Source organism: Rhamphochromis sp. 'chilingali' (assembly GCF_963969265.1).
Source record: "Rhamphochromis sp. 'chilingali' genome assembly, chromosome: 1".
Taxonomy (NCBI): Eukaryota; Metazoa; Chordata; class Actinopteri; order Cichliformes; family Cichlidae; genus Rhamphochromis; species Rhamphochromis sp. 'chilingali'.
The window spans coordinates 53,255,686-53,282,126 of NC_137929.1; the positions used below are offsets into that span (position 1 = coordinate 53,255,686).

At 38.6% G+C, this 26,441-nt stretch overlaps 2 protein-coding genes across 6 annotated transcripts; one reads left to right on the top strand and one right to left on the bottom strand.

The window, feature by feature from the left end:
• Positions 1-4,619: 4,619 nt before the first annotated feature.
• LOC308408842 (uncharacterized protein) lies at positions 4,620-14,458 on the top strand (the record flags this gene model as incomplete). The annotated part of the gene is made up of 9 exons (XM_080901249.1): positions 4,620-4,842; positions 9,356-9,442; positions 9,705-9,749; positions 9,950-10,219; positions 10,304-10,564; positions 10,865-10,954; positions 11,107-11,145; positions 14,153-14,218; positions 14,421-14,458. The coding sequence occupies 9 exons, from the start codon at positions 4,620-4,622 to the stop codon at positions 14,456-14,458; spliced, it is 1,119 nt and encodes a 372-aa protein (XP_080757375.1).
• A 2,177-nt stretch (positions 14,459-16,635) lies between these two features.
• On the bottom strand, positions 16,636-23,525 carry LOC308412362 (uncharacterized protein). 5 transcript variants are annotated; one of them, XM_080906659.1, is made up of 9 exons: positions 23,340-23,525; positions 21,210-21,452; positions 20,376-20,965; positions 19,902-20,081; positions 19,393-19,533; positions 19,071-19,125; positions 18,757-18,910; positions 17,594-17,672; positions 16,636-17,063 (listed from the first exon to the last, which is right to left on the bottom strand). In XM_080906659.1, exons 2-9 carry the CDS (start codon positions 21,409-21,411, stop codon positions 17,022-17,024), a joined length of 1,443 nt encoding a protein of 480 aa, XP_080762785.1. In that variant the 5' UTR covers positions 21,412-21,452; positions 23,340-23,525; the 3' UTR covers positions 16,636-17,021. The 5 variants fall into 5 exon arrangements, with proteins under 5 accessions (XP_080762785.1, XP_080762786.1, XP_080762783.1 ...); XM_080906660.1 differs by lacking the exon at positions 23,340-23,525 and adding an exon at positions 23,187-23,250; XM_080906657.1 differs by lacking the exon at positions 23,340-23,525 and adding an exon at positions 23,187-23,242 and having other exon boundaries at positions 21,210-21,818.
• Between the last annotated feature and the right edge of the window lie 2,916 nt (positions 23,526-26,441).

Consider the following 26,441-nt stretch of genomic DNA (forward strand, 5'->3'; position numbering starts at 1 on the left):
AAATAGCAGGAAAACCCATTCTTCCCAAGTCATTACACAAAACAGCCGCTCTAGTGAGGCATGGTTTTGAGCCATGGCTCATCAGGAGGGATACTCTGAGGGATGGTCTTTATGATATACCGACAATTCTACACTATACATTTTGAAATTTCAGCGAAAGAATATGTGAGAACATGTATGACCTGCCAAAAACGGGGCGGGGTGTATATATAATAGGACATGATAAATCATATTCCCAATGGTTAAATGTTTATAGTTTAACAAATGGACCTTATCCACTAGCAGATGTGTTTTGGATATGTGAAGAAGAAATTAAGTCTGTTCTATTACCAAATTGGAAAGGCATTTGTGATATTAACGGCTCAATTTTATGTGATTAATTTTGCAGACAAAGAAGAAAATGCACTCACACATACACACACACACACACGCACACACACACACACACAGCAAATGTTTTTCATGCAGCACATTCAAAAACATGTCTCTTAGAAAACAGTAACGTGGTAACAGAGGTGCTGAAAGCAACATAATGAATCCCTTAATGTCTTTCTGCCTAATTTGGTCAACTCCAAGCCAAACTGGGTCTTAGCTCTAACTTCTGTCATGCAATTATTGGAGTTGCATCTGGAAGCACTCAAAGCTTTGCAAACGCTATATCATTTGCCTTACACATGGCTCACCACAATTTTACAACCATTTTCTAAACAGTTCTATTTACTCAGTTTTTGTCTTGACACGAGGCGTGAATGGGCATTGACAATATATTAAATAATTGATGGTATTTTGAAGAGATGGTACAATACCACTTTTTTTATGTCCGATGCCGCTATCATAAATTTCGATATCTGCCAATACCGATATGAATTCGATTTAGTGTATTTTCTAATCAATAAAACTGTTTTTTAATGTCTTGCTGTATTTTGTACAAGTTAGTACTCAAATGTAAAAAGACCAAACAAAAAACACTAAAGCTACTCTATTATATATGTATGCAAAAAATACACTGCACCCAAAATATTTTACAGTTCAGCAATACTGATCTTTTTACTTTAACTTTTAGCAGAACTTTAAACCTAAGTATTTAAAGTAATAAAAGTAATAATGAAGTAATTTATATAATATATATGTAATATATAAAGTAATAATAACAAGTAATTTATAATGCAATTTTATGCAGATTTAAAAAAAACTCTGGTTCTGAAAAAATTAAGTAGAAGTGCAATATCAGTACAAATTAATGTTTCTATTCAACAACCTAAAAAAATCTGATTGTAGAATGGACCCTTTTATACTTACAGCTCAACATAAGTAAGACATCCAGAGTGGAAAGCAGTGCAAATAAATGCAAACACAGCTTCATGACACTCATCTTTTATCAAGATGGATGTCAGTGTAAGCTGTTTCTATCATATCTAACCTGAAATTTGTGTAATTTCTATACAAAACTGTGTTTTTCATAAATTTATTTTAGAACCATAAAACTGTTTAGCCTGCAACACTGCTTTTTGTAAAACTTGAGTCTATCCATCGTACGGTCAGACTTAGCAATGACAACACACAGACATTGGAGCTCCGTATATTGGTTGTTGAGCTTAAGGTGGGAATGCTTTACAAACGTTCAGAGAACTTACTCACCTGCTTTACTTGTCTGGGTTGGCCTGCTCGGAGATGGAATGCTGGTTTGGCAGCACAGACTGAGACTCCAGATGCTCCAAATGCTTTCAGTGTGAAGTAACTCGCTCTATCATGTGACGGACACTTCTCACTACCTGGATTATGTCATGTGGTAAGTTTTGTGAGGTGCTTTTGTGATATTTAAAGGATTGGATTACATTTTTTATTTCTCCCTGATCTCCGACCCAGTAATTTAGGTCAGGATCAGACTGATACCGATGCTGTATATTGGATCAGTCTATCTCTAGTAGATACAACCATGGTCTCGCAGAGAATCATACCCACACCTATTCCTTCTATATGGAGGTCTCTGATGAATTATTAGTTGAAGGTGTGGGAAACGGGGAGACCAGGAAGGCAAATCTACAGAAAGGGGCGTCCCAAATCATTTGTGCAAGATGACCTCAAATCAGTTGACAGTCACTGGGTGAGGCAGTGGCCTTTTTGATTATTGTGTTATTATTTTATACTATTTTAAATTAAGCTAAAAAAAGAGGGGCTCAAATGAGGAAGAAGAAAAGAGAACAGAATATTTAGGACTGCCAGGACCTTCAGTTTACGCACTGTTGTCTTTGATTGTTGTTTATGATGCTGAACACAAGGCCCAGGCAGACTGAGGCTTGAAGGTGATTTTAACTGACAAATAACACAAGTAGGGATTCAGAATTCAATTCATAAGTTAAATAATATTTTTTTATAATATCTTTATTCTGTCTTTATTTACTGATTCCTTTGACATTACTCCAAGATATCACTAGGTGGCGCATGGCACTAAGTAGAAATGGAAACCCCCTTAGAGGCAAGAGTGTCAAGCTGTAAACAAGCTCATGTTCTGTCCCTCTTTATTATAATATACTGGCAACATAACCCTCATGAAGGCACCATCCATACATAATTTTAGGGGCTCTGCTAATGTTAGGATCTTTTCAACGGGGGAATATGAGTGCTAAAACAATGGGATCAGATGTAAAAGTAGCCATTATAGAGCCTGAGTGCTCTGAGTATCAACTCTTTCTCATTAGGAGAATGTGGGAGGCATAAACTTCTCATAATATGCACATGTAAATATCACTCTGGTATTAAGGAACTTTAATGGAAATGAAAGGCTCAGATCAACCATGTCAATCTGCATAAGTGTGTGTTGCTGTGTGGGAAAATGTTTGCACTGCTTCATGATGTACTTATACATGTATTGAAAGGTACTGCCAGTACTACAGAGGCACTGACTTGTAAATTCGTCTCTGCACACTTGCAGTGTAATATGTATAAGGTATGCATTTCTGCAACATATAGTTACATTTCCACTGCAGATTACAACCAATTTAGTTCATTGCTATGAATCAAGCGTAAAAAAGTGAATGTGAAATGACTACAAGTTGTGTTGAAGGCAGCACTAGTGTGACTTTCTGGTTATAAATGGAATTACTGAGGTTTAACCCATAACAGCAGCTCTGGTAGTTTGAAAACTATTTAGAGTTGTTTCAAGTCTGTTTTTGTGTCTGATGCAAAACATCACTGAGCTCAGTGTTTGTCTCCCTTTCTTTTCTTCTTCTTCTTTTTTATTTATTTATTTTTTGTTGCCTGTCCTGTTTGGTTTTTTAGCCGTCAGAATTTATCTGTGAAAGCCAACAAATATACCCAACGGATTTGCTTTGCCAAGTGAATCATCACAGCCTTGTCATTTTGGTCCATTTGATCGACCTTTGTTGTTGTCATTTATTTTATTTGGTTTTCAGTTGTTACTGATGGGACAGACATGGCTGGGGGAAAAGGGAGAGAGAAAGATGAAGGAACAGAAAAACAGAGAGGAAGGAGGACAGTGAGGAAGGACACTTAAAAGAAAAAAAAATCTCCTGGATCACTTGTTGAGAGAGAATAAAAAGAGAGAACAAAAAAAGACAGCAACATAATAAACACAGCACCATTGCATTAATCTAGATAACAGTAAATAACAATAAATACTAAATATTGAATGTTGTTGTGCAGCACGCAGGATGGACAGCACATAATGTGCTTTGAGGTAGCAGCCAAGAAAGGTGTAGTTTGTGTCTGTTAACACCTTTGTGCACACCTGTGTGGATCAGCACACTTGTATTCAAAAGGTTTCTCCAAGTAACGATCTGCTAGAGGGTGTGGGGAGCCATAGCTCTGACCCCCAGGGCATGAAGCAGGCATGGAGGAGATCCAGGCCCCAGACATGCAGACTCCCCGGAGTGCAAGAGCCCAAGGAGGACCACCGGAGGGGCATCCTTGCCACCCTCCTGGGAAGAGCTGAGGAGAGCCCCAGATGAGGGGTCACCCAGCAGCCACGGAGCAGAAGCCAGAGGGGACTGCAGTGATGTGCCCGCAGGCTCTGCCGGCAGCCAGCTGTGCCAGAGGGAATTGAGCCACAGGCCCAGAGGCCGGAGGGCTGAGGGTACCCCACACCCTGGAAGAGGACTGAGCCACCCCAATAGCTTTTGCAATAGCTTTAGCCCGATTGGATGGGGCAGCAAAGGGCTGCTTAAATGCCGTAAACTTCTCTGCTCCTCCACTTGGACCGCCAGCGCTGGCCATAACTATCGCTGGCCATAACTATCGCTTGATAGACGCGCACCTGTCACACAGTGGAAATTTGTGTTTTTATGTTTTATCAATCTGTGTATTGGTACATAGTGTTGATTTTATTTGCATGATTTTATTGTGATATTTATATTGCATGTTTGTTTATTTATATTTATACGGCATGGTTTTATCCTCATATTTATATTATGTGTGTTAATGTTGTACCATGTTCCTTTAATCCACTGTGGACTAAACAGACAATTGTAGGCACCTGTGAGGTGGGGGTGTTCCCCAAGGTGGCCTATCAGCCGCCAGGTTGACCTGTTAAAGGGGATAGCGAGCGCAGAGACAAAGAGAGGAGTGACGCACGAAAGGTGAGCAGGAGAAAAAGGAACGCAATGCAAGCCCGCACGTGTGTGGAAGGAACTGCTGTGGGGTGCCGCGAGTCGTTCGGCGAGCCAGTCCCAACGGCAGGAACAGCAACAGTGGGTGGCGATGGCCGCAATTCACAACAGGGCAGGGATGCCCTTCTGCCTGCATCTGACGGTGAGACGAGGGAGGCCGTGTTCAGGTGTGGAGTGGGGCGGGACTGTGCAGCGACGCGCTGTCAGGAGGAGACAGGTCTGTGATAGGAGCCTCCTCCCTGGTCTGCTGCTGACGAGTTTTATCATACTGGAAGAGAAGTTCCTCTCCTGTCTCTTTCAGATAAGGACCATTTGCCCATGTGTGGCTGGACTGTGGGATTATGGGACTATGGGAGGGTAATTTTAGTATAAGGAAAACATGTTTTAGCCTTGTTTTAATAGTGTATAGTTATTTCTGCCGGCAGGGTTTTTAGCGGGTTGCAACACTATTTTTATTGTATACGGGGAATTTTATCTTGTACTTGTGACTCTGGCTGCGTTTTTTTTTTTTTTTTTTTTTTTTTTTTTTTTATGGAAATAAATGGTGTTTGAAGCCAGCTTAGTTTCTGTCTTAGCACTGACCCGCTCACTCCCCTTTTCACTTGTATGTATAAAGAGGTGGTGGTGAAGATTTAGGTCCACCAGTCTTAGCGGCCACACACCATACCAATGATAGTCCTACAACATCTGAAATCACACTGTTGTTAATTCGTTTGCTAGATTAGCCACAAGCATACGCACTGTGTTGGGGGCTTGTTGCTAGCTAGTTAGTGATGCTACACACCTGTTACTCTAATAGTCTGTGTTATTGAAGGATTCAGGACTCCTTAGGTTTTGTTTCTATTTTTAGACAGCGATAAGCTCAGCTGCTCACTCCAGAGGCCCAGAGTTACTGTTAATATGACAAATATAATGCTGTCCTTTGAGATTTTAACATAAGACTGAGTGTAATGGATCTATAACAGTTTAAATCTTCAGAGCCCTCTACATCCTGGTAACATGGAAACTTTGAAAACATCAGCAGAACGTTTCAGTAATGTAGTCTAATTTGTTCTTTTCATTTAATAATAGAGTCCATATTATATCAACAAATACATTCACCCTGGAGAGAAACTAGTGAGGCAGACCATTAGGACCAAGCTGGGTTTCTGGGTCCAGAGGTTTGGAGAAACTTCTTCCCTTTCTTTCATCACAGCTGTCCTGTGCCAGAAGTTCTGCTGACCCACTGAGAGAGGCTTCATTTAAGAAACACCAGGAACGCTGAAGCTCATCGCATTGATCAAGCAGGACTCATGATCTTCACCAGCAGCTCCCTCACAGGGAAATCTTCAGCACTCCTCCGTAGGCCCACCCCAGGAGATGGATAAACCCAGCATTTCATGAACATTGTGATGGAGACTTTTGGTTTGTGTAAAGGGCTCTGGACTCATACACAAAGATATTATATTCAGTCCTGTAGAAAGTTATATATTTAAAAATATATATTATCCTCTCTGGTATGATTACCTCTGAATCACTTCATGATAAATAACACACTATCTGCAAAAAACTGTGAAAGAATTCCAGATGACAAGTTTGTAGTTCAACATACAAGTGACGACCTTCATCAGGTTTTATTTAATTGTGTCAGAGAAAATATCACGTGCTGTTCATGCAGTCAGCACATCAAGTGTTTAAAATGGAAGGTGTGCAGGTCTGAGATCAGCAGCTCTCTGAAACACCAAACTGAGCTCCTGTTAATGCTGATATATAGTGACATAGTTACAGGGGTGATTCATTCTTTTGACTTTATCAATTGTCAAGAAATTTATTCTAAAAGACACTTCTTCAGCTGAGAATCAGAGAGTAGAAACAGAAACAGGTGCTTCTCTATCTGGGCCAGACTGTGATTCACTCTGATCAGTCATCTTGCTTTTGCCCACTACAGATTATGGTAGCCAGATCCTGTCGACAACGCCAGTTGTAACACACCCAAAGAAAGACTCTAGGTCTGACCAACCGTCTCAGTCGTGGGCAAAAAGATGACAGTCAATAAAATTCTGAAAGATAATTTATTGACGAAAAATATATCAAGAGATAAAAGATAAAACAGTCCAGTGTCTCATTTATGAATTGTATAAAAAACACACAGTCCCAAGGCCAGAGCCAGCTATGCCACACGGCCAAGTTGCACTCCACATGTTGCCTTTAACAGGGTTATAAGTTGTCCTTGGAGACCCACCACCCTGCAAGCATATAGCCAGTGGTCACTCCAGCCTCTGCAACTCTGCTGCCTTTAGGCTGTGGCATATAATAGGCCCTGGCCTGCACAGAGAGACAAAACGACACCTTCAATATAAAATTCATAGCGCAAAACCCATCCATCCCAAACATATCTAATTTCATCACATTACATACCTGCACAGAGAGACAAAACGACACAGCAGTGTTTGTAGTGTGGGCTATAAGTAGACTAGTGTATCAGTGCAATCAAGTACACCTGCCTCTAATTAATCCAACCCCATTCCAGCCATTGGCTCACCAAAAAATGTGACACACACAAAACCACTCCCAACCCAGTGCAACTTCACACAATAATATGGAGCTGAATTAACACAGGCACATTAGTCTACCATGTTACAGTTCTCTTACATTTTTTTCAGTATTACAGTACACTACAGTACTTTAATCCATAGTTCCTGATTAATGAAGAGCTACAAGGTACAAGGTTTTTTTTTTAAAAGTTATTGTCTTTACAGATGTGGCAAGAGACTAAAAACATGCTGTTGTTTGCACATATTTCATATTCAGCTCTGCACAGGAGCTGAACCCCGACAGCCGAGTACTCATCTTAGCTAGGATTGTAGTTACGGATTCGCTTACAAACACATTTAACTTACCGAAAAAGTAAGCAGCAGGGCCTCGGGTCCTTCTTTCGGGTAGTCCAGTTTACTGAAGAACACCTCAGGCTGTCAGGTTAAAACAGTCGTGTTTTTGTAATGTAAACGCTGCCCCTCCTCTCAGAGCCTACGCTCTATCTGCTATTCCCGAACAGAGATACGCAAGTTTCACCGTGACTGCAGCTGCCAGTCAAAGCTGCTATGATGACGTTTCACCCCAATTTAACATGGGTGGGAATTAGAATGGAGGAGACCCCTTGGAGATCAATCAGCGTGATGAGAACTATTGATAACAAAAGAAAGAATCTGTGGAAAAAAATTATCTGAGGATTATTAATTTATTTTATTATTTTATTGTCCCATCTGCTAACACGGAGCAGGCGGGGTTTATGACCTATACCAGGGGTTGATAGGTTGCACGGTTGCACCGGTACTGATACCGGTACCCATCCGTACTTTGGAGGGCCTGAGATGTTCCCAGAAAGGTGGAGTCTGGGATCGACCTGACATATAGACACAGACGAACAGGTGCACACAGGCACAAATGTGCACTCCCACCCTCATGCACACATCCCCTGTACGTTTGCATGGGTTAATGAAGACCCGTTATTTTAAGAATCAGTTCAGTTCAGTTCTTTTTTATTTCAAACATATACATTCACCAACGTTTCATAAAATATTCCATACAGTTGTTTGAAAAGGAGTAGGCAGAAGTATATACTTATTTAGCCCTACCCCCTCAGGTTTACATCCTCATCATCTAAATTTGAACAACAAAAACGTTTACAATGCCTTCATCTTAGAACATAAGATCTCAAAAAAATATCTTCTCATGTTCAACGAAAACTCTATTTAGATTTGCTAATTTGCAGAAGAAAATAAACATGAGTTTGACTGCTGTCTTGGGTTAATGCCACCATGCTGTCAAAGAAGAGCTGACTTTGATGCTTTTAAACCATTCATGTCACTTGATGTTTGAGCTGATAAATGGTAAGTCTGAAATCTCTAGATTATTGCATATTGCCTGTTCTACATCTAGCCAAGGCTCATCTAAGGGGGTATGACATGAACGGAAGCCTGTTGGCTAAGAAGTAGTGTTGAAAGTTAGGCAGATCTAGTCCTCCTTTATATTTGTAGCTGAACGCGGGGGTTTGTCTTTCCAAAGGAAGAAATATATGAATTCAGAGATCTGAACCAATCTTGTGATGGTTCGTTCGGGGTCATTGAAAATAAATAGTTTATTTTTGGCAAGACCATAATTTTTATAGCAGTGCTCCTTCCCATCACTGATATGGGTAGAGATTAACATCTAGCCAGATCACCTTCTACTTTCTTTAGAAGTGGGATGTGGTTTAACTTTGTTAAATCTGCAAGCCTAGGAGAGATATTAATACCTAAGTATTTAATATTTCCAGGTTGAAGTGGGGTAGAAGAAGAATTATGGAAGGAGCAAAAAATTGGAAGAACTGTAGATTTTGACCAGTAAATTGAATAATCTGAAACTCTTGTGTTTGCCTCTGTGTCAGACTGTGAAAACACAGCTCTGTTATTGACGCTGGTGTCCCACCAGTTTAATATCTGTACAACTACACGGTGCAAAATATTCATTTAGTCAGTGCTTTGTTATTGGTGATCAGTTCAAATGACTTAAAGCAACTTGAGCTTTTTTTAGTGCTACCATGGAAATTTAGTTATAAACTGTTAGGATTACTGTGACTGGCTAGGCCATCACTGGTATAATGAAAGCATAAAAAAACGTTAAATGGCTACAAATAGATTTGAAAGCATCAGTATGTGCTCTCTCACCTACCACAGCAACAGCTCTGCTTCTCTGAAACTATTTTCACATAGTTGTTTTACAAAGGTCATACAGGAAGCATCTATTGGTTGGTCTCCGGCAAGACATCATGGAGGTCAGAGCTCTGTGCATCAGACTGTGTAAGTACTGTCTCAGTTTATACATTAAAATTAAACTATAAAGAGTTTGTTAAGGTTAACAATGTTGTTAAAAGGCTGTGGTTATTTAAATCTTTCATGTAGCAGAAACCTTTGGTGACACCTTAGAAATAACAAGTACAAAGTAATGTTTCTAATCAACAACTTAACAAGGAATAGCACTATTAACTCTAAATGTTTGGCAACTCTAAAGATGTCTGAAGATGTGGGTACATCTTATAGTAACTATTTTTGGTCTTTTTAGTGATGACTGTGCTGATTCTGCTGTGTGCACATGCTCAGAAAGTTGGTGAGTAATATCTGTTTACTTATTTATCATTTTGTGATTGGAGGAAAAGATGGTTTATTTAAACACCAAAAAGAACATTTTGGTGAATCACCACTCTCTACCTCTACATTTTATTGGCTATCACATTTCAATGGGAATCTGTCATTTTACCAATAAACTGAATGTTTGTTTTGTTTTGTTTTTTGTCATTTTTTTCTCAGATGCAGTTTCTCTTCATATTGTTCCAAACAAATCCCAGTTTTTTGAATATGAGTCAGTTATTTTTTACTGTGAGGAGCCTTCCCATGGAGATGTGTTATATAAGATGACAGAGGAAGCAAAGCAATGCAACAAAACCAGTGGGAAAACAACAGTAACGACAACAGGCTCAAAGTGCACCATTCATTCTCTTTATGCACGTGACAGTGGAGAATACTGGTGTGGGACAGCAGGAGGGAAGAGAAGCAACAATATCTACATTAATGTCACTGGTATGATTGAAAAAAGGCAGTAATATTTTGTCACAAACAAACACAAGTTCAACATTTTATAAATTTAACTCACTTGTTGTTCAGCTGGTTCTGTGATCCTGGAGAGTCCTGCTGTTCCTGTGATGGAGGGAGAAGCTGTGACGCTGCGCTGCAGAAACAAGATCCTTTCCTCCAGCATCGCAGCTGATTTCTACAAATATGGGCGTCACATAGGGAGCAGCGCAAGAGGAAACTTGACCATCAACAGAGTTTCCAAGTCTGATGAAGGACTTTACAAGTGCAAAATCTCAGGAGGTGGAGAATCCCCAGAGAGCTGGCTGTCTGTCTCTGCGCCATGTCTCACAGGTGAGAAACAGCAATTTTTCTAAATATTTATACAAACGTGTGATACAAATATTTGCCTTTTCTCTTTTTTGTTTTTTCTGAAAGAGGCTTAAAGCAAAGCTGTGAAATTTGAGCAGTTAATTAATCGGTTATTTAAGGTTATTTGAAATTTTTTAGAGGAGTTGATTACAAGATTTGTAACATTTTAAACATTATGTAAGTGTGAAGAAGCAAAATTAACATTTCATCTTTCTTCATACGCTCAAGATATAAATCCAACAACTAATCAAGATGGTTGCAAAGAGAAGTGCCACTATGCAGATTCAACACCTTGGATCATTGCAACTATTTTACTGAGTACTGTGGTTGTGGTGGTGGGACTCTATCTTATCGGCAAAGATATCTACAGAGGTAAATTAAATATACACACACACACACACACACACACACACACACATACATACACATATATATATGTATATATATATATACACTTTTTTTTTAACTTTTTTTATTTATTTATTTATTTTACTTTTTTTTTTACTTTTGTTTTTTTACTGCAGGCTCAAAAAGGGATCAAATGGGACAGAACACAGAACACAGTAAGAAATGCCTTTACGATTAAGGTGCACTAGCCAGCCTCCCTTCAAAACCAAAGTTATATTAAGTTTCTCATAAGAAACCTTTTTTTTTATAGATAGGCATCACATTTGAAAACAGGCATGTTTGAATGTTCACTTCCTGGAATTGCACCTCAGATAAGGTATCTAATGTGAAGGTCATGATCTAGCTAATGCAAGTCAGAATAGTTTTGCTTGTTTTATAACCTGAGACATGCCTTTGGTTTTCACTTGAACTTAAATCTATTTTAGAAATAATTTCTGGAATTTTGTACATACTTGAAAATTTTTATCGTATTTTTTGCACAATAAGGCGCACTTAAAAATCTTTGAATCTTCTCAAAAATCAAAAAACAGTGCACCTTATAATCCGGTGCACCTTATGTATTAAGTCTGGTTGTGTGTACTGACCTTGAACCAATTTTATGTGGTACATGGTGCTAAAAAATCTGTCAAAAAAAATGTTTTAGTATGGCTTTGGTAAGCTACTAAGCCGCACCGTTTGATGGATTGTCGGAGCAACAGCTACTGTAGTCAGGAGCCTCGCGGAGTAATCTGGGTCCAAACTCCACTTCAGGTCAAACGATCACTGAGAGTTAAAAATTGTCTAAATTCTTTCTTCTTTAATAAAATGATCAGTGTTGCTGCTTTACCAGGTGTAAAAATTAAGTTTATCATCCAGGCATCCATGAAAACAACATTTCTTAACCCTCTGGGGTCGACGGACGTGCCGGCGCGTCAAAATCACATGACCAATTTAAGATAACACAGCTACAATATGCAGCGACTCAGAGTCTCCATTTAAACTTCAAACTTCAAGACTTCAAACTATATAACAGTTGTGAATTGTGTCGATGGGCCATGTAAAACCAGAGTTATGATAAAAAATACACGCAATGTTTATTTTCTGAACAAAACAGTGGTGTTTACAGCGGGAAGAACGGTAAAAACGACGTTTTCTACAGACAGCGCTAGCAAACACTCTCCGCTTGCGAGTGAAAAAAGAGAAAGAAAAAACACCCCTTCCCTATTGGTGTTAGAGTTTACCATGTCAGCCAATCAAAAAAAATGATATGGCAACATGTGGCACTTGGTTGCTTAGGGAGAAGGGGAAGTTTTTAGGAGTGACACCCGCAACGGAAAGCGGGCGAGCAAAAGAAAGAAAGAGAGCGAGTTTTCATATGTGAGACAATAGTGACGTTTAGCGTGTTTGGAGGCTGTAGTTAGTGTGTTGTGTAGTTATTGTTTTGTATTGCGTGTCAGTTAGACTGCTGAATTTCACATTTGCTCCAAAAAAGCCATAAAAGGCAGATTGCAGTGTAAACGCTGTTCCCACATGCAAAACTGGACTGATGCACCTCCTGCTGTCAGACCTGCAGGGTTTAGGCCTGTGCTGTTCTCCTCTGTCTTATACTGAACACAAACTATTTTTTTGGACTGGCACAAATCATTTGTGTGCCTTCTTATTTGATGCAGAACACCTGATTGTTCTGTAAATAGTTTTAAATGGTTATATAATGGTTACATTTTTAGGTAAATAGTACCATATAACTTTGTTGTTTGCAAAACTTGTGCATAATTTTTAGAAATGTACAATTTCTATTTGCATTTCAAGTTATGAAAATGATTCGTTAAACATGTTTGTGGGTTTTACAGTAAAAAAAACCTTTTTTCTACTCGGATTTTGAATTTTTTGTCTGAATTTAGGTCAACTGTGCTAATATAGTATACCAAAATTAAAAAAATAACTCAAATTTCAGATATTTGCGGTTGTGCTGAAAATAATGATATCAAACAAGGCAAGATAAACATATTTTAAAGGTGAAATATAGAGGTAAAAAATAAGTAGTCAAAAACGGCCGATTATACCCTGGACCCCAGAGGGTTAAATTTAACGGAGTTAGAAGTTAGCAAGAAGTTGGCTCGCTAGTTTCCACCTAAACATGATATATGATGTTCTGACTGAGAGATTTGTGAAACAAATTCAGACATACGGCTCTGCTATCACTTCCAACATAGATGAAGACAGAAAACTAAACAGCAGTGACTTTTGTAGGGTTACTGAAGTTGGGCTAGCGGGTTTATAATGATGTGCTATGTTATCGCTAGCGACACAGCTATGTTAGCATAACATAAACACAGTGAAGCTGGAGGATGAACTCTAACTTTTTTCCACTCCATAAAAGTTAACGTGAGGGTTCCCGATGGTTAGGGACAAACGCAGATGCTGTAAATGGACCAAACTTCAGTCAGGAGAATAACTGAGATAATCCATCAACAATACGAGGTTAGTCATTAATATACTGCAACAACATGGGAATAGAGCAGCTGCAAAAGAATTCAACATTAATGAATCAACGGTACGGAAGTGGAAGAAGCAAGAAGAATGACTTGATTAAAGTTTGACTTATCTGACTGTTTTGTTTCGCTTAATGCACCTTATCGCCTATGGCACGAAAAATATGGCACTTAAAAAGCCCATGAATTAAAAAACAAAACAATACAAAAAAAGCAACAAAACATGAACTTATTTCTGTTTTTCATTTTGCATAAATAGACTAAGGTTTTTTTTTCATGTGTTCATTTTAATCAATATGAATGTGTGGGAAAATCTAGATATGTACCTGTTCAATTCCATTTAAAGTACATAATCAGAACAATTGTTAGGTATGGACCTGCAATAATACAGAGAAAACTCAAAATTAAATGATGCAATTTGACTTATTTCTGAATGTCTAAATCAAGCATGGTGTGTAGCATTTATGTTGGAGTATTTAGTGTTGTGTTTAGGAATTGTGCATAACTTACAGCTAGCTTGTGCTTAATTGCCATTGTTTCCAACACAACCTCACAACAGGGGTTGTGTTTCTTAATTTGGAATATCAGAAAACATCACACTAGTTCTGTTAAATACAAGAAAAGGCAGACATTTGTTGACATTACTGATGTTTCTGTGGTTATCTGCTCCCTCACTGTTTGTCTCCATCAGATGAAGTTGAATTGTGTCCTAATCCAGTTCATCATTCTTTGGGCCAGGGTGACACTCAACCTCTAGGTGAGAATCATTGTGATATTATAACATAGTCCTGTTTTGTAATAATACGATAATAATACAATAATAATACAATAATAATACAATAAGGCAGTTCAGAAAAATCTGCTTAAAAAGTCAACTGCTGTCTCCCCTAGAAATTTCCATAACCCCACAGCTGTGTCATCAGTACTACTCATCTTTCAACTCTTCATTATCTTCATAGTTGCCCTCATTTCCTCCTTACTAATCCTCTGCACTTGAAGATTCACTAACTCTCCTCAATCTGCCCCCCACCGCTTTCTCATTTGCTGATCCCTTCCTTTGAATGCTTGCCTACACTTATTTATTCCATCATTAAGACTCATTGTCTTCTTTTGTCTGTCCAGCAAACACTTTCTTGACATTTTACCTAACAGACCATGTTTCACCATAACCATTTTCATCGTAAAAAAAAAATCCTTTTACCAAATACTGCAAATAAATTACCACTTTATTGATAGCATAGTATCACATTGTTGCTGGTTTTGTTACTTAGGCATTGTTACACGTTTTGCTTCTGTTGATTACCCCATTATATAAATTTCAGTTTGACATTATTCAGCTAAAATCCAACAGTGCATTTTTGTATTCCTTTCTAATAATTATGTTGTAATTACATTGTTCTTCCTCTTTGTTGCATCTATTATTACAATTATTAGAAAATATAAACAATGTTATTGCTGAGATGTGATAAAACGCGTTGCAAATAAGTGTTTAAATTACATACAGTTTTTCTAATCAACATATTCAATTCTATTTCTCTTCAAAGCAGAAACAGCAAAACCCACTGTTGCATACATGGCTTCACCAGGTATCTGCCAACCTGTGGCAGAGGATACTTGCTATTCTACAATAATAATAAAAAAAAAAAACATGCTCATCAATGAGTGAGACTGAAAACAAGTAACAAGTTACTCAGAATTATCCGGTATTGTATATCATGTATTATTTTGCAGTCAGTTAAAACTGTGTGTTCTCAAGTTCTTTCTGTATTGCAGGTCTGTGTGTAATGATACATAAACATTCGACAATTATTATAAATGAGAGAACAAATTTACTTCAGATTTGGTGTTAATTCCCTAAATAGTGTTAATTCACTAATTAAATGTAAGTCATTTGAATTCCAAATGTTAAAGTTGATCACATGCTCAATTATCTGCATGTCATTTTTTCTAGCTTTCTTTCTCAGTTACAAATGAGGCCCAGTGAAGTAATGATCTAAGATCTAGACTTAAAAACTGAGGTGGCTGAGCTCTTCCAGTTGTTGCCGTTAAATGTCTGGAAGGCATTACCACTTTATGTTAGAACTATCCAAACTGATTCTCCACGACTTTTAAGTCTTTGGTCTTTGATTTGAGCTAAACTTTAAGATATTGTATTTTTTTTCTTCTTATCATTATTATTATTTCTTTACTTGTTCAACATAGGGTGAACATGTTATCCATGGACATGTAGTATGTGTAGTGTTTTATTTTAGTTTAGTTTAATCATTACATGATGGGATTAAAAAATGAACTGAATTTTCTTTGTTTCAGATGCAGTTTCTTTTTGAATTGTTCCAAACAGATTACAGTTCTTTGAATACAGCAACATTTTATTGTGAAGGGGTCCTTTGTTGAGCATAAAATGGAAAATAGACTGCTGTAGCAAAATTATTAAGTCAGCATAAGAAGGATCATTCTGCATCTTTAAACATATTTGTACATTATTTTATGATTAACCTTAATAAAAGTTGATATAAATTTAAATATTTTAACCCTTTAAGACCTACCATAGAACCAAGTCCGCCAGAGCTTATATTATATTTTTACATGCTGTGGAGCCATTTTTGGGAGCATTTCAAGTTGCTATACATCAATACAACAATTATACCCCAGATTTTAATAATATGTATTCATTAAGTGCATAGTAATTACATAAATTGCAAAAAAGTGCAATAAACTACAAAAAAATTGAAAATCGCTTTTGCTTTTTTAACATACACTGTTAAAAAAAATTCCGTTATAAAACGGAAAAAGTGCTGGTAATTAATTACCAGCACTTTTTCCGTTATTGTACGGGCACTTCCGTAAACCTTAAAACGGATATTTCTGTAGATTTACCCGAGTTTTTCTGTACCATTGACGGACATTTCCGTCAAACCTAAAATGGAAAATTCCGTATTTTCCATAAATTTCAGCGTTATTGCACAGACAATTCCGTAAACCCTATAACAGATATTTCCGTAGATTTACCTGACTTTTTCTTTACCATTTACGGACAGTTCCATCAAACCTAAAATGGAATATTTCGTATTATTTAAGTACTCAATCCATACCATTTACGGACACTTCAGTCATCCTAAAATGTTTAATTCTGTACCATTCTCTATACCGTTTACCATCAATAAAGCACAAATGTAGAATCACAGCAATTATTTATTTCCTTTAACAGCTGCCAGTGCTTTAAAGTGATTTCACTTTTTGTGGTGAATGATTTGCAATATTTACACTACAACCATTAAAACATTCAGAACATCACCTTCACATTCAGAGAAATTTTACATACATAAACCAGCTGTTTTCTCAAAGAAGTACAGCCATGTCCTTTAACAGGGAGATGCCAAATCTAGCAACTTTTTAGCATCCACAGGCTGACAGGCATTAATAACAAATTGATTTGTTAAAGACAATGACAAAATAAGACAATAAAACTGCCAGCATTGCTGTTGCTGTCTCACCTGTCAGTGCAAAATGAGGAGCCCCCTCCAGGAGGATGCAGAAACCTACACCTCCAACTCCACATATCACACCGACAGGCAGAGCTCTGCAACCAGTGGCTGACCTTTCTACAAAAAACAAATAGAACATTAGAAGTATTACATTATACAACTTTTCTATAAAACATCAGTGCAGCAATAACAACCATGACCTTAGAAGGATGACTGTGCAACATGCCATAAAGAGATTTTTAAAACTCTTAAAACAACTTAAAACTAAAAAAAAATTAAAACTTACACCTCCAACTCCACAATGACAGGAAAAGCTTAACTGGAATGACAAATATCACCCACCTTCCCTCCCCCTTAACATGGGGGATTTGAAACTGCAGCATGTGTGTTGTGGGCATCTAGTTAAAACATCTGAACTCACCTAATACTGTAAAAATCTGTATTTCTACTCCCAAGCCCCATGTTTTTGGATTTGCCTTTGTGTGTGTGTGTGTGTGTGTGTGTGTGTGTGTGTGTGTGTGTGTGTGTGTGTGTGTACATTCAGTCCAAAAAGGTATTTTCTGAGCTCTGAGAACAGCTCAAATGGCCCATTCAGATTCCTTCTGCTTGCATTCAGATTCCTTCAGCTGAGAAACCAGCTTGCACACCTGTGGAGGAATGAAGTGCCGTTTCTTCCCCTTCTTCTCTGCCTTGGAGCCTCGCTCAGGATTGACCCCAAAGAAAACTCTGAGGGAAAAAAAAAACAATAGTGATATGCAGACAAAGTTTGCACATGTAGTGTGGCTTGACAGGAGTGGAGCAGTTCAATAAAATCCTACATTTGTTTTCTTCAATATGCCCCTATGTGTGAACCTCTCTATCATTCTAGTTGACCATCTGTCTAGAACCCAATGTTGTTGTGGTGCTGGTGCCAGTGGCTAAGCTCTCTTCCTTTGTCTTTTCAAGACACATGCATTCACACTGTGCATATACAGAAATGTTTGCAAGGGTGAGAAGTCAGCTTATCACCAACACATGACAGCATGCATCCTCAATGTGTATGCAGGGATATTATAAATGCACAGAACACAGAAGGGGATAGAAAACACAGTTGACATTGTCCTATCAAAAGGTGTAACAGCACATTTGAACACGGACTGTCCTGGGGGTTATTCAAACATGGAGTGGAGAAACTGTGACATTCAGTGCACGTTACACATCAGTACAAGTATTAACATTTGGGCATGAATCCACTATGTAGTATTTTTTAAATTAATATGTTTAGTCTTTCCTTCGGGGGGGGGGGTCCCTGGAACAACATATTTTGAGTTTGGGGTCTGCAGCCAAATAAATTTCAGTTTGTGTGTCTTTGACATGAAAAGGTTTGACCACCACTGACATAACCTGGTCTCAGGTGCTAATGGTTTTAAAGAGATAGCTCAAACGAATTTTGTGTCAACAAACCATTCTGAGAAAAATATGTTTTTGCTCCATTTCCCAACTGGAATCATGTTATGTTTGTTTTGTTATTGATTGACTTAGGACACTATTTAAAGCAAAAAGCATGTTACCTGCCCTTTAAAAAGATATGACACATTTATTCCAACAATAGTCTTCAACAGGGAGCTACAAAATCTCTGAACAAATCCATATTCAGGGGGATCATAAGCCAATAACAGCTGATCTAAAAGCTCACAGCATGTGACGACACATTTTGAGCTTGTACATCTCAGACAAACGGGTTTAGTGTAGATTGACAAAAAGCAGGTCAGGTGCAGAAAGGCACGGCAAAGTCACATTTACAAAGTATTTCCAAACAATGAGTGCTTACCTTTGCATGAATTCGAGAGTAAAAGCCATCTCCGGTGGGTATTGGACGTTCCAGACATAAAACATGGAGAAGACGTAGCTCAAGGCCACAATGGGAGAGGTGATGTGGTCATTGACAAGTAACCCATCAACAGCAATCTTGAATTGCTGGTCACCTTAAACACAGATAAAAACCATGTACCATTTACAAAAAAAAAAAAAATCCTATATTTTAAGGCAAGCAAAACATTTCTTTAATAAATATGACACAACAACAGCTTATAACAACAGCTAACAACAGCTTGCTGGGATACAAAAAAAGATTTAACTACAAACCTCTGATTAGGATGCATGGGGTCACTGGGAGTTCGACTTCAGGATCTGCAGAGATCTGTTTTGGTGACAGACATGATACATGAATTAATGTTTCCAGTACACACAAACCTGCTGGCAAATTGACTATCTGCTAGTGTCTTCATCAGACAGAGGTAGCCATTATGCAAAAACATTAATGTAAATAGTTTATAGATAGAGAGTTTATAGAGAATATCAGCAGCACAATTAGGGGAATCTATACTTCCTACTGTGGTTGGTTACTTGGTTCACCACTGGATGCAAATAATTATCTTGCACACAGTTTAAAATCTACAACATCTACCTCTTTTTTGTGGAAGAGTTTATAAGAGTCTTCCTTGAAGTATTTTGAAATGCCACAGATGAGCTGTATTGGACCTTCGCCCATCTTCATCCCTTTGGAGTCAAGGAAGTCATTGATCCCCTTTTCTTTTTTGGAAAGTTCCTGTTCAAGGTTCAAGGTGTTAATTTTGTACAAGTACATAAGACTAACACTCATTTTCGTTTGGAGCTATGGAGAGAATTTTGAAAAAAATAAAAATAAAAATGAATTATTTCATTTTCATTTGCAACCTGTTCTGTTTTGATCTCAAATGTCCTGCTTTTTTGGTTGTCACTTCCTGATTTTTGGTCTCAAATCTATTCCATTTGATTGTTCATCCAAGTTATTCTATTTGATTGGTTGCCAGTTTATCTTTTTTGGTCTCAACTCTCTTTTTGGTTGCAAATCTTTTTCTGATTGATTAATAAAGACAAAATTCTCTCCATATGGAGCAGCACAGCACAATCATAATAATAACAATAACAACACACCTGTGCCAGCTTGTTTTGTACAGAGAAGCCAAGGAGTTTAGATGCATGATCAAACAGGTGAGGAACTTCAAACAGGAACGGCCACTCGTCCTTTACAACGACAATAGTGGTATCATCATCGTTGAGGATTTCACGCTGAATGGGATATGTTTCAGTCATCAATTTTCGAACAGATGACTCCTAAAGATATGAGGCAGTTAGACAAACAGTCGAACAGTTAGTCAAACTAACCAATTAAAATAATAAAACAGGGTATCAATTTCAATTGACTATGGGCATAGTGATCTACAGACGATCTACAATTTCACAATGTGTCCTAAATTGTACTTGGACCCAGACCTTATCGCATTACTCCTGCTATATACTATTGCTGTGTGAATGGTTGTATGTCTAGATGGTGGACTGTAGGAACTGAATTGCCCTTCGAGGATTAATAAAGCTTTCTGTATCTGTAATGGATGATTGCAGACCCACCTGAAGATCCTGGGTTTGAAAGGCACGTTTCAACTCATCTCGTTTAGACAGCAGGTCTTCTCTACACACGGCCCCCTCAATGATTGGATCCCACGCCACACATCCATACAGATCTGAATTCCTGGGCCTTTTCTTTGTTGAATTTTCACCCCCTGCTTGCCTCTTCAGTGAGCTTTGTGGCCTCTTCATATTTTCAATTCTGTGTTCCAGCTGACGAAAGAGAGTTTCAGAACCATCTTTTGCAAAAGGTTTGTTTCCAAACGGCTCTGTCAGCTTGAAGGAGGCAGGATATTGTCCTACAATCATACTGGCGAGTTCCCTCAGCTTTTGTCTACCAGGTCTTCCTGGGTGTTTATGGAGGTAATCTTCAGCGACGATCCGAACCATCTCTCGTCTGTCTTTCCCCATTATGTACTTTTTTTCACGCAACTCATCCATGACTTTTGAGGGAAATTTGTGCCATGGTACTGAATATGCGTCTTGGGATGGGGAGTCGGCTGTCTCAGGTGGTGTTGAGGGCAGCTGAAACCTCTGTGGTTCAGGTGTTGATGAGGGGCCAGGCCGGGTGAACTGCGGTGGAGTTTGTGAATCTATGGATGACATGACAAACATCTCCATAAATTAAACACATCACAATTGTTGCAAATCAATTAATACATTGGTCCTCAATGTCCAGTTTGGGTCAACCAGGAATACAAATGGACCTAATTATGAAAACCAATTATAGAGTAATTATTGCCATGTACAGCTGATGGCAACTTTTATTTTGCATTTTTGGAATAAACCTTTGTAGTTTCAGAAAACTTGCATTAAAACAGAGGGGCAAAAACTCACCTGCTTCCAATGCTTTGACAGCTCTGACGAATCTTTTGCACTGAATGAATGGCAGAGTGTCTTTAATGTCCTCCGGGTCCACAAGGCTCAGGTCATCTACAGAGAGAACTCCTAATTCCTCCAGTTTAGCCGTGAGTGTATCCATCTGATCGCTACTGAGCGATGGCATTGCTTTCTTGACATAGTTTTTCACAAGTTCCATGTTGGTGTGTGTTTAAGAGGAATGAGCCACCGAGTACCTCTCTGGTAAGAATAAAGTGGATGATAATCATCAAGTTTGTTCAAATCATGGCAACTGAACAGGTCAGAAGCATTTTCATCAAGTTCATAGAGTCCAAGATCAGGTATCCAGCTGGCAGTTTTCCCTCGAAGCAAAAGTAGGACAGTAGTTTCATTTTTTACAAAAATGCTTGCTATTTGTCCTAACTGCAGTAGTCCTTTTGCGTAGCTCAGTAAGACCAGCATTCCATTTGCATATGTAGTGCCTTTAACCTGCACACTCTCTGTGACAACTGAGTTACTTGAGTTCAAATCAAATTCTCCAACCACTGTCTTTATGTTCTGGTCATAGAGCTCTGGATAGAACCGTGTTGAGTCTGAGACATGAACCTGGGAACGAAACAAGGTACCACAAGACTGATAAGCCTGAAGCAACTGGTGCCGTTCAGCCAGAGACTTGGTTACATTTATGAAGTTCTTACTTGCCCTAATGCACCTTTTAAAATAAGAATGTAATGCCTTGTGCATAGGGCTCTGCTCGTATATACTATTCCCAAGAGATGTTACAGTCTCCCTTGGAACACCATACTGCCCCAGTTCACAGGCTAGTGCATCCACAGTATATTCCTGTTGAATATCACTTATAGTTCTCATTTCATTTGCTATTTCTGTTATTGTGGAGGCTGGAACCAAATATTTTGCCTGTAAACCCAAGTAAAACTGAGCAAGACTCTCTGTGAAGTTGTCTTTCACTTGATCACTGCAGAAATTATCACTTTGTTCTGCATCAATGTTAAAACTTTCAGGTTCTTCAGGTTCTACATGTGATCCTTCACCTTGGAAAGACCGTTCTGTTAGTTCACATATATGAACTGGGGCTATCTTGGTAACATCCCACCCTTTATGGTATCTGGAAATATGCGTTAAAAATGATGACTTTACATTGAATGTCTTAGAACATCCATCAAAGGGACACGTTACAGTCAAACCCTCATCTATGTGACCACTCAAATGACACTTTAAAGTTTTAAGATCATCATATTCACTGCTGCAAAAATTAAACAAGCACCTTAACTGTACAGACACATTACGGTTCCATGTTTGTGTGCTCCTTCTGTCTACATGAGCTCGTGACATATGCACAGCAAGGCTACTGTATGTGTTAAACTTCCTTCTGCAATCCCTATGGCCACATAAAAAAGATACATTATTATTATTTCTGTGTGTTCGGCAGTGTTTCAAGTAATCAGTCGAAGACCGAGCGTTAAAGCCACAAATGTTACAAGTCAACATTTTTAAGAGATTGAATTTGCCAATTGACGGATAGCCAGAATCAGAACAGAATCAATATGAAAACAATAAATTTATATCAGCACAGTGAAGCACATTCACTTTTCAGGTACCTTCAAATAAGTAATCTGCGTTGGGCTGCATGGGCCACTCTCTTTGGGCTGCAATGTTTTCTGCAATGAAATCTGATTCTACTTAACTATCACCCCTTTTAATTATTACCATGTTCAGTTGCATGCTAACGTAACACAGTGAGCTATAACAATACACACATGTGGCTAATTTACACACACACAAGCGCGCGCATCCAACTTATGGGCTAACGTTAACTTTAGTTGGGCAAACCACGCTTCAAAATAACGCAAAACCCACACATTCAAATGTTACCATGAAACACACACGGCTACCAACTGACTATCGAGACCAAATTTCATGTAAGAGGGAGGGAAAAAATGGTTTTTGACGTACTTACGAAGCGCAGGCGGCTGGCTAATGCTAACGCAGCTAGCAGCAAACGTCCACTCACATACACACCACTACCAACTGCCTATCGAGACCAATTTAATGTACGAGGGGGAACAAGGTGGCACTCCATTCTCATTCTCATTCCACACAACCAACCTGTTTCCAACTTTCCTTGTGACTTGCAGAAGTTTAGGTAGGCACTGACCGCACTGAAAGTAATGGCGTCGGAATATTCTGGCTGGGGGAGAAAATTCTGCCTCGCGCAACAGCAAACTTTCCGTATTTCGCAAAACGGAGCGAATCCGTAGCAAATCCACGGTAAAGGGACCCCTAAATTTACGGATTTTTTTAACAGTGTATATTTGTAGTTAGAGAAATTTAAGAGGCTTATCCCTCAAAACTGTACATACAAAAAAGTTGCACAAAATAGTTTCCTACCACAGGAAATTTATTTTGAGTGTCTTCATAATTTTATTTTTGAAATACACCAATTTTTATACACTGCAGGAAAAATGAAAATAAATATTATACTGCAAATTTGCAAAAAAGCAGCACGTGCATCAAAATAAACTATTTCCAGCAGTGCAATTTGAGTCCTAAGCATCCCAGAAACGACACAGAAAGTCATAAAGTCAAAGATAACTTTTAAAAGCACCAGTATAGGCCCTATGGTCCTGATGGTAAAAAAAACTACATTTCCGCGAAAATGACGTCACTTCCGGTTTCGGGCAGGTAATGGCGGAAATGCAAAAGTTCGCGCTGACGTCTATTCCAACGTAGGAAGTGTTATGAACAGCTGATCGGATCGGCAAAGCGTGTTTCTGGAATATTATGTTTTTGTTCCTGCAAGCGCTTTTTATGCAGTTTTTGCAAAGCTTTATGTGGAAGGAAACCGTGACCTAGGACAAGCTGATGGCATAAGATGTAAGTACAACTCCTCTGGTTTCATATGCAAAAAAAAATATTGTGCTAGCTTACGTGGTTGCAGAGCTACTGGGATTTAAAAATAGTTACGCAAAACAGAGCGTGCCCGCTCCGACCGGCTCTAAAGGGTTAAATGCAGACTCGATGTACTGAACTACTGATGTTCAAGATCAGTATCAAAATGGGCAAGGAAGATACAGTTTGACTTTGCTCACTGACAATATGGCGAGATACCTCTGGTTTCAGAGCAGCATTAATGTGGAGTCAATGAGTCTTAACTACACATATTCAGTATTAGCTTAGTTAAAAAAAAATGACATGCAACAAATCCATCCGCTGAAATTGTGACTTAGTCATGACTATAGTGAACAGTAAACATCATCGCTGATGTTACTGTAGTTACCTCTCTGTGTCTTTCCAAAACAAGATGAATCTGGACTGTCCTCTAGATCCATAACTAAACTTTAAGCCTGTGTGACACTCAACCGTGATTAAAAAATATTTTAATAGTAACATTTATATTACGCAACATTAGAAACTTTGCCAAGTACTTTTGCAACAAAGGTGAGTGTTTTATTAAGCAAAAATGTGGCATCCAACTGATTTAGTTCAGCCTGTTGTCACAGCAGAACCAGGAACCATCACAGAGATCCCCTCAGCGGGTCCCTACCAACCCATAGCAGAAAATCATTGATCGACGCACAACAGATGCTCTGAAAATTAGATGTTTAACATCAAGAGCATGTCTGTGTGTGATATGCTGAAAAGCAAATAGCTTAGTTTCTTTTTGTTCTGTACTTCCTTTATGCCTCACAGTGAGCAGAGAGAGAACTGACTGATGACATAAGGAAGCGTGAAAACAATGAAGTGTTAAGGTTCAAAATTGAGGAGGGAGAGTACAAACCACCCATGGTCCAGAGGATCTTGGTCCAACAATGATTTTAATGAATACACGCGTGGGAAGACACTCTGTACGCAGACAGCCAGTAGTCCTCGACTCAATCAAAGCATGAACAGATATTTTATAGCATCAGGGTTTGATTTACTGACGCCCCTTCATGCGTCACAGATACATTTTATACATAGATCAGACTTTTAACCCAGAAGATCATCTTCTATTTTCATGGCTGGTATTTTCCGTTCTTATCTTAAAGTGAATTGTTCCTCTTTCTTGCCGAGACACTTTTGCAGTTACAACCAGACATAACTAATGTGTGTGTATGTGTTGACCTCACATGCTCTTTGTGTCACCTCTTCACCTACTGTCTGTGTCTCGTCCTCAAATGCTCTTTCTCAATTCACCTGTTGCACTTCTGACCTTTTACCAGACCAGAGGCTCACTGAGACTATATGTATGTCTTCTACTAAATAAATGTTTTAACCAAGAACCTCTACTTAAAAGCTTAATATAAAATGATCTGATATATAAGTGTTTTGTAAGCATGTATTGCAATTCCTTCTATGGCTCCAAGTCACTTGCACAATAGATTGTCCGAACATCGCGCCGAACAAAGCTTCCGACCCCCAATTAATTGACCGAGCTCCAACTCTTTAATAAGCACAGATATGCATTGTGTATAAAATAGTCATAACTGCTTAAGGCCTTCTTAAAGCTATCTGTTACATTGTTAAAGCCTCGTCTTAGCCTGCTGCTCAAAATAACTTCCACTTCTGCAAAACTCTCCAAGCCTGTTTCCTGTCCTGTTACTTTTAGCCTTTCTGAAAGACACACTGTTCAACCCCTGAATGCAATATAAACTCCAGATTGTATTATTAATGCAATGGTAATGATGACAATTATTTAGCAATAGCAGTAAAATAATTTCCCTGCTCCACACTCCCTCTCTCGACCTCTGGAACACCAGAGGTCGCAATACATTGTGTCCTCGCTCAGACCCTCTCTGGTGGTTCAGCAGGCCTCGAGATCTCCAGGATCCTCGCCCCTCCTGTGGTCGCTGAGATCTTCTGCAAAGGAAACAAAACACCTTTTCCTGCCTCTCCCTAACTTATCCTTTTTGGGACTCTTTAATCAACAGCATGATCCTAATTATGCTCTTAACTTATTGACTTGTATTTATGTATATTCTTCAACGTTCCTCATCACTTTAAAACTCTTTAAGCCCTGCTTTCACGTCCGGTTACTCGCTCTATTTTTCCCTTATCTGATCATCAACATCCTGTGTACAAATTGTCGCTGCTGCAAGTTCCTCTACTCTAAAAGATCCAAAAGAAAACAACCACTTTAATCAATTAAGTTTAAGCATATAAGCAATTACTCCTGCATAAATTTCATCATAGCTAAATGCTGCCTAAAAACAACTCCTATGTGTTAAC

What these genes read in the sequence shown, in the direction of transcription:
- LOC308412362 (XM_080906659.1), bottom strand. Translation starts at nt 21,411, where the DNA reads ATGGAACTTGTGAAAAACTATGTCAAGAAAGCAATGCCATCGCTCAGT. An exon ending in TGTCAAAGCATTGGAAGCAG is followed by an intron (nt 20,966 to 21,209) that starts GTGAGTTTTTGC and finishes TGTCATCCATAG; the next exon opens with ATTCACAAACTCCACCGCAG. An exon ending in GGCACTTCATTCCTCCACAG is followed by an intron (nt 17,064 to 17,593) that starts GTGTGCAAGCTG and finishes TGTTTTTTGTAG; the next exon opens with AAAGGTCAGCCACTGGTTGC.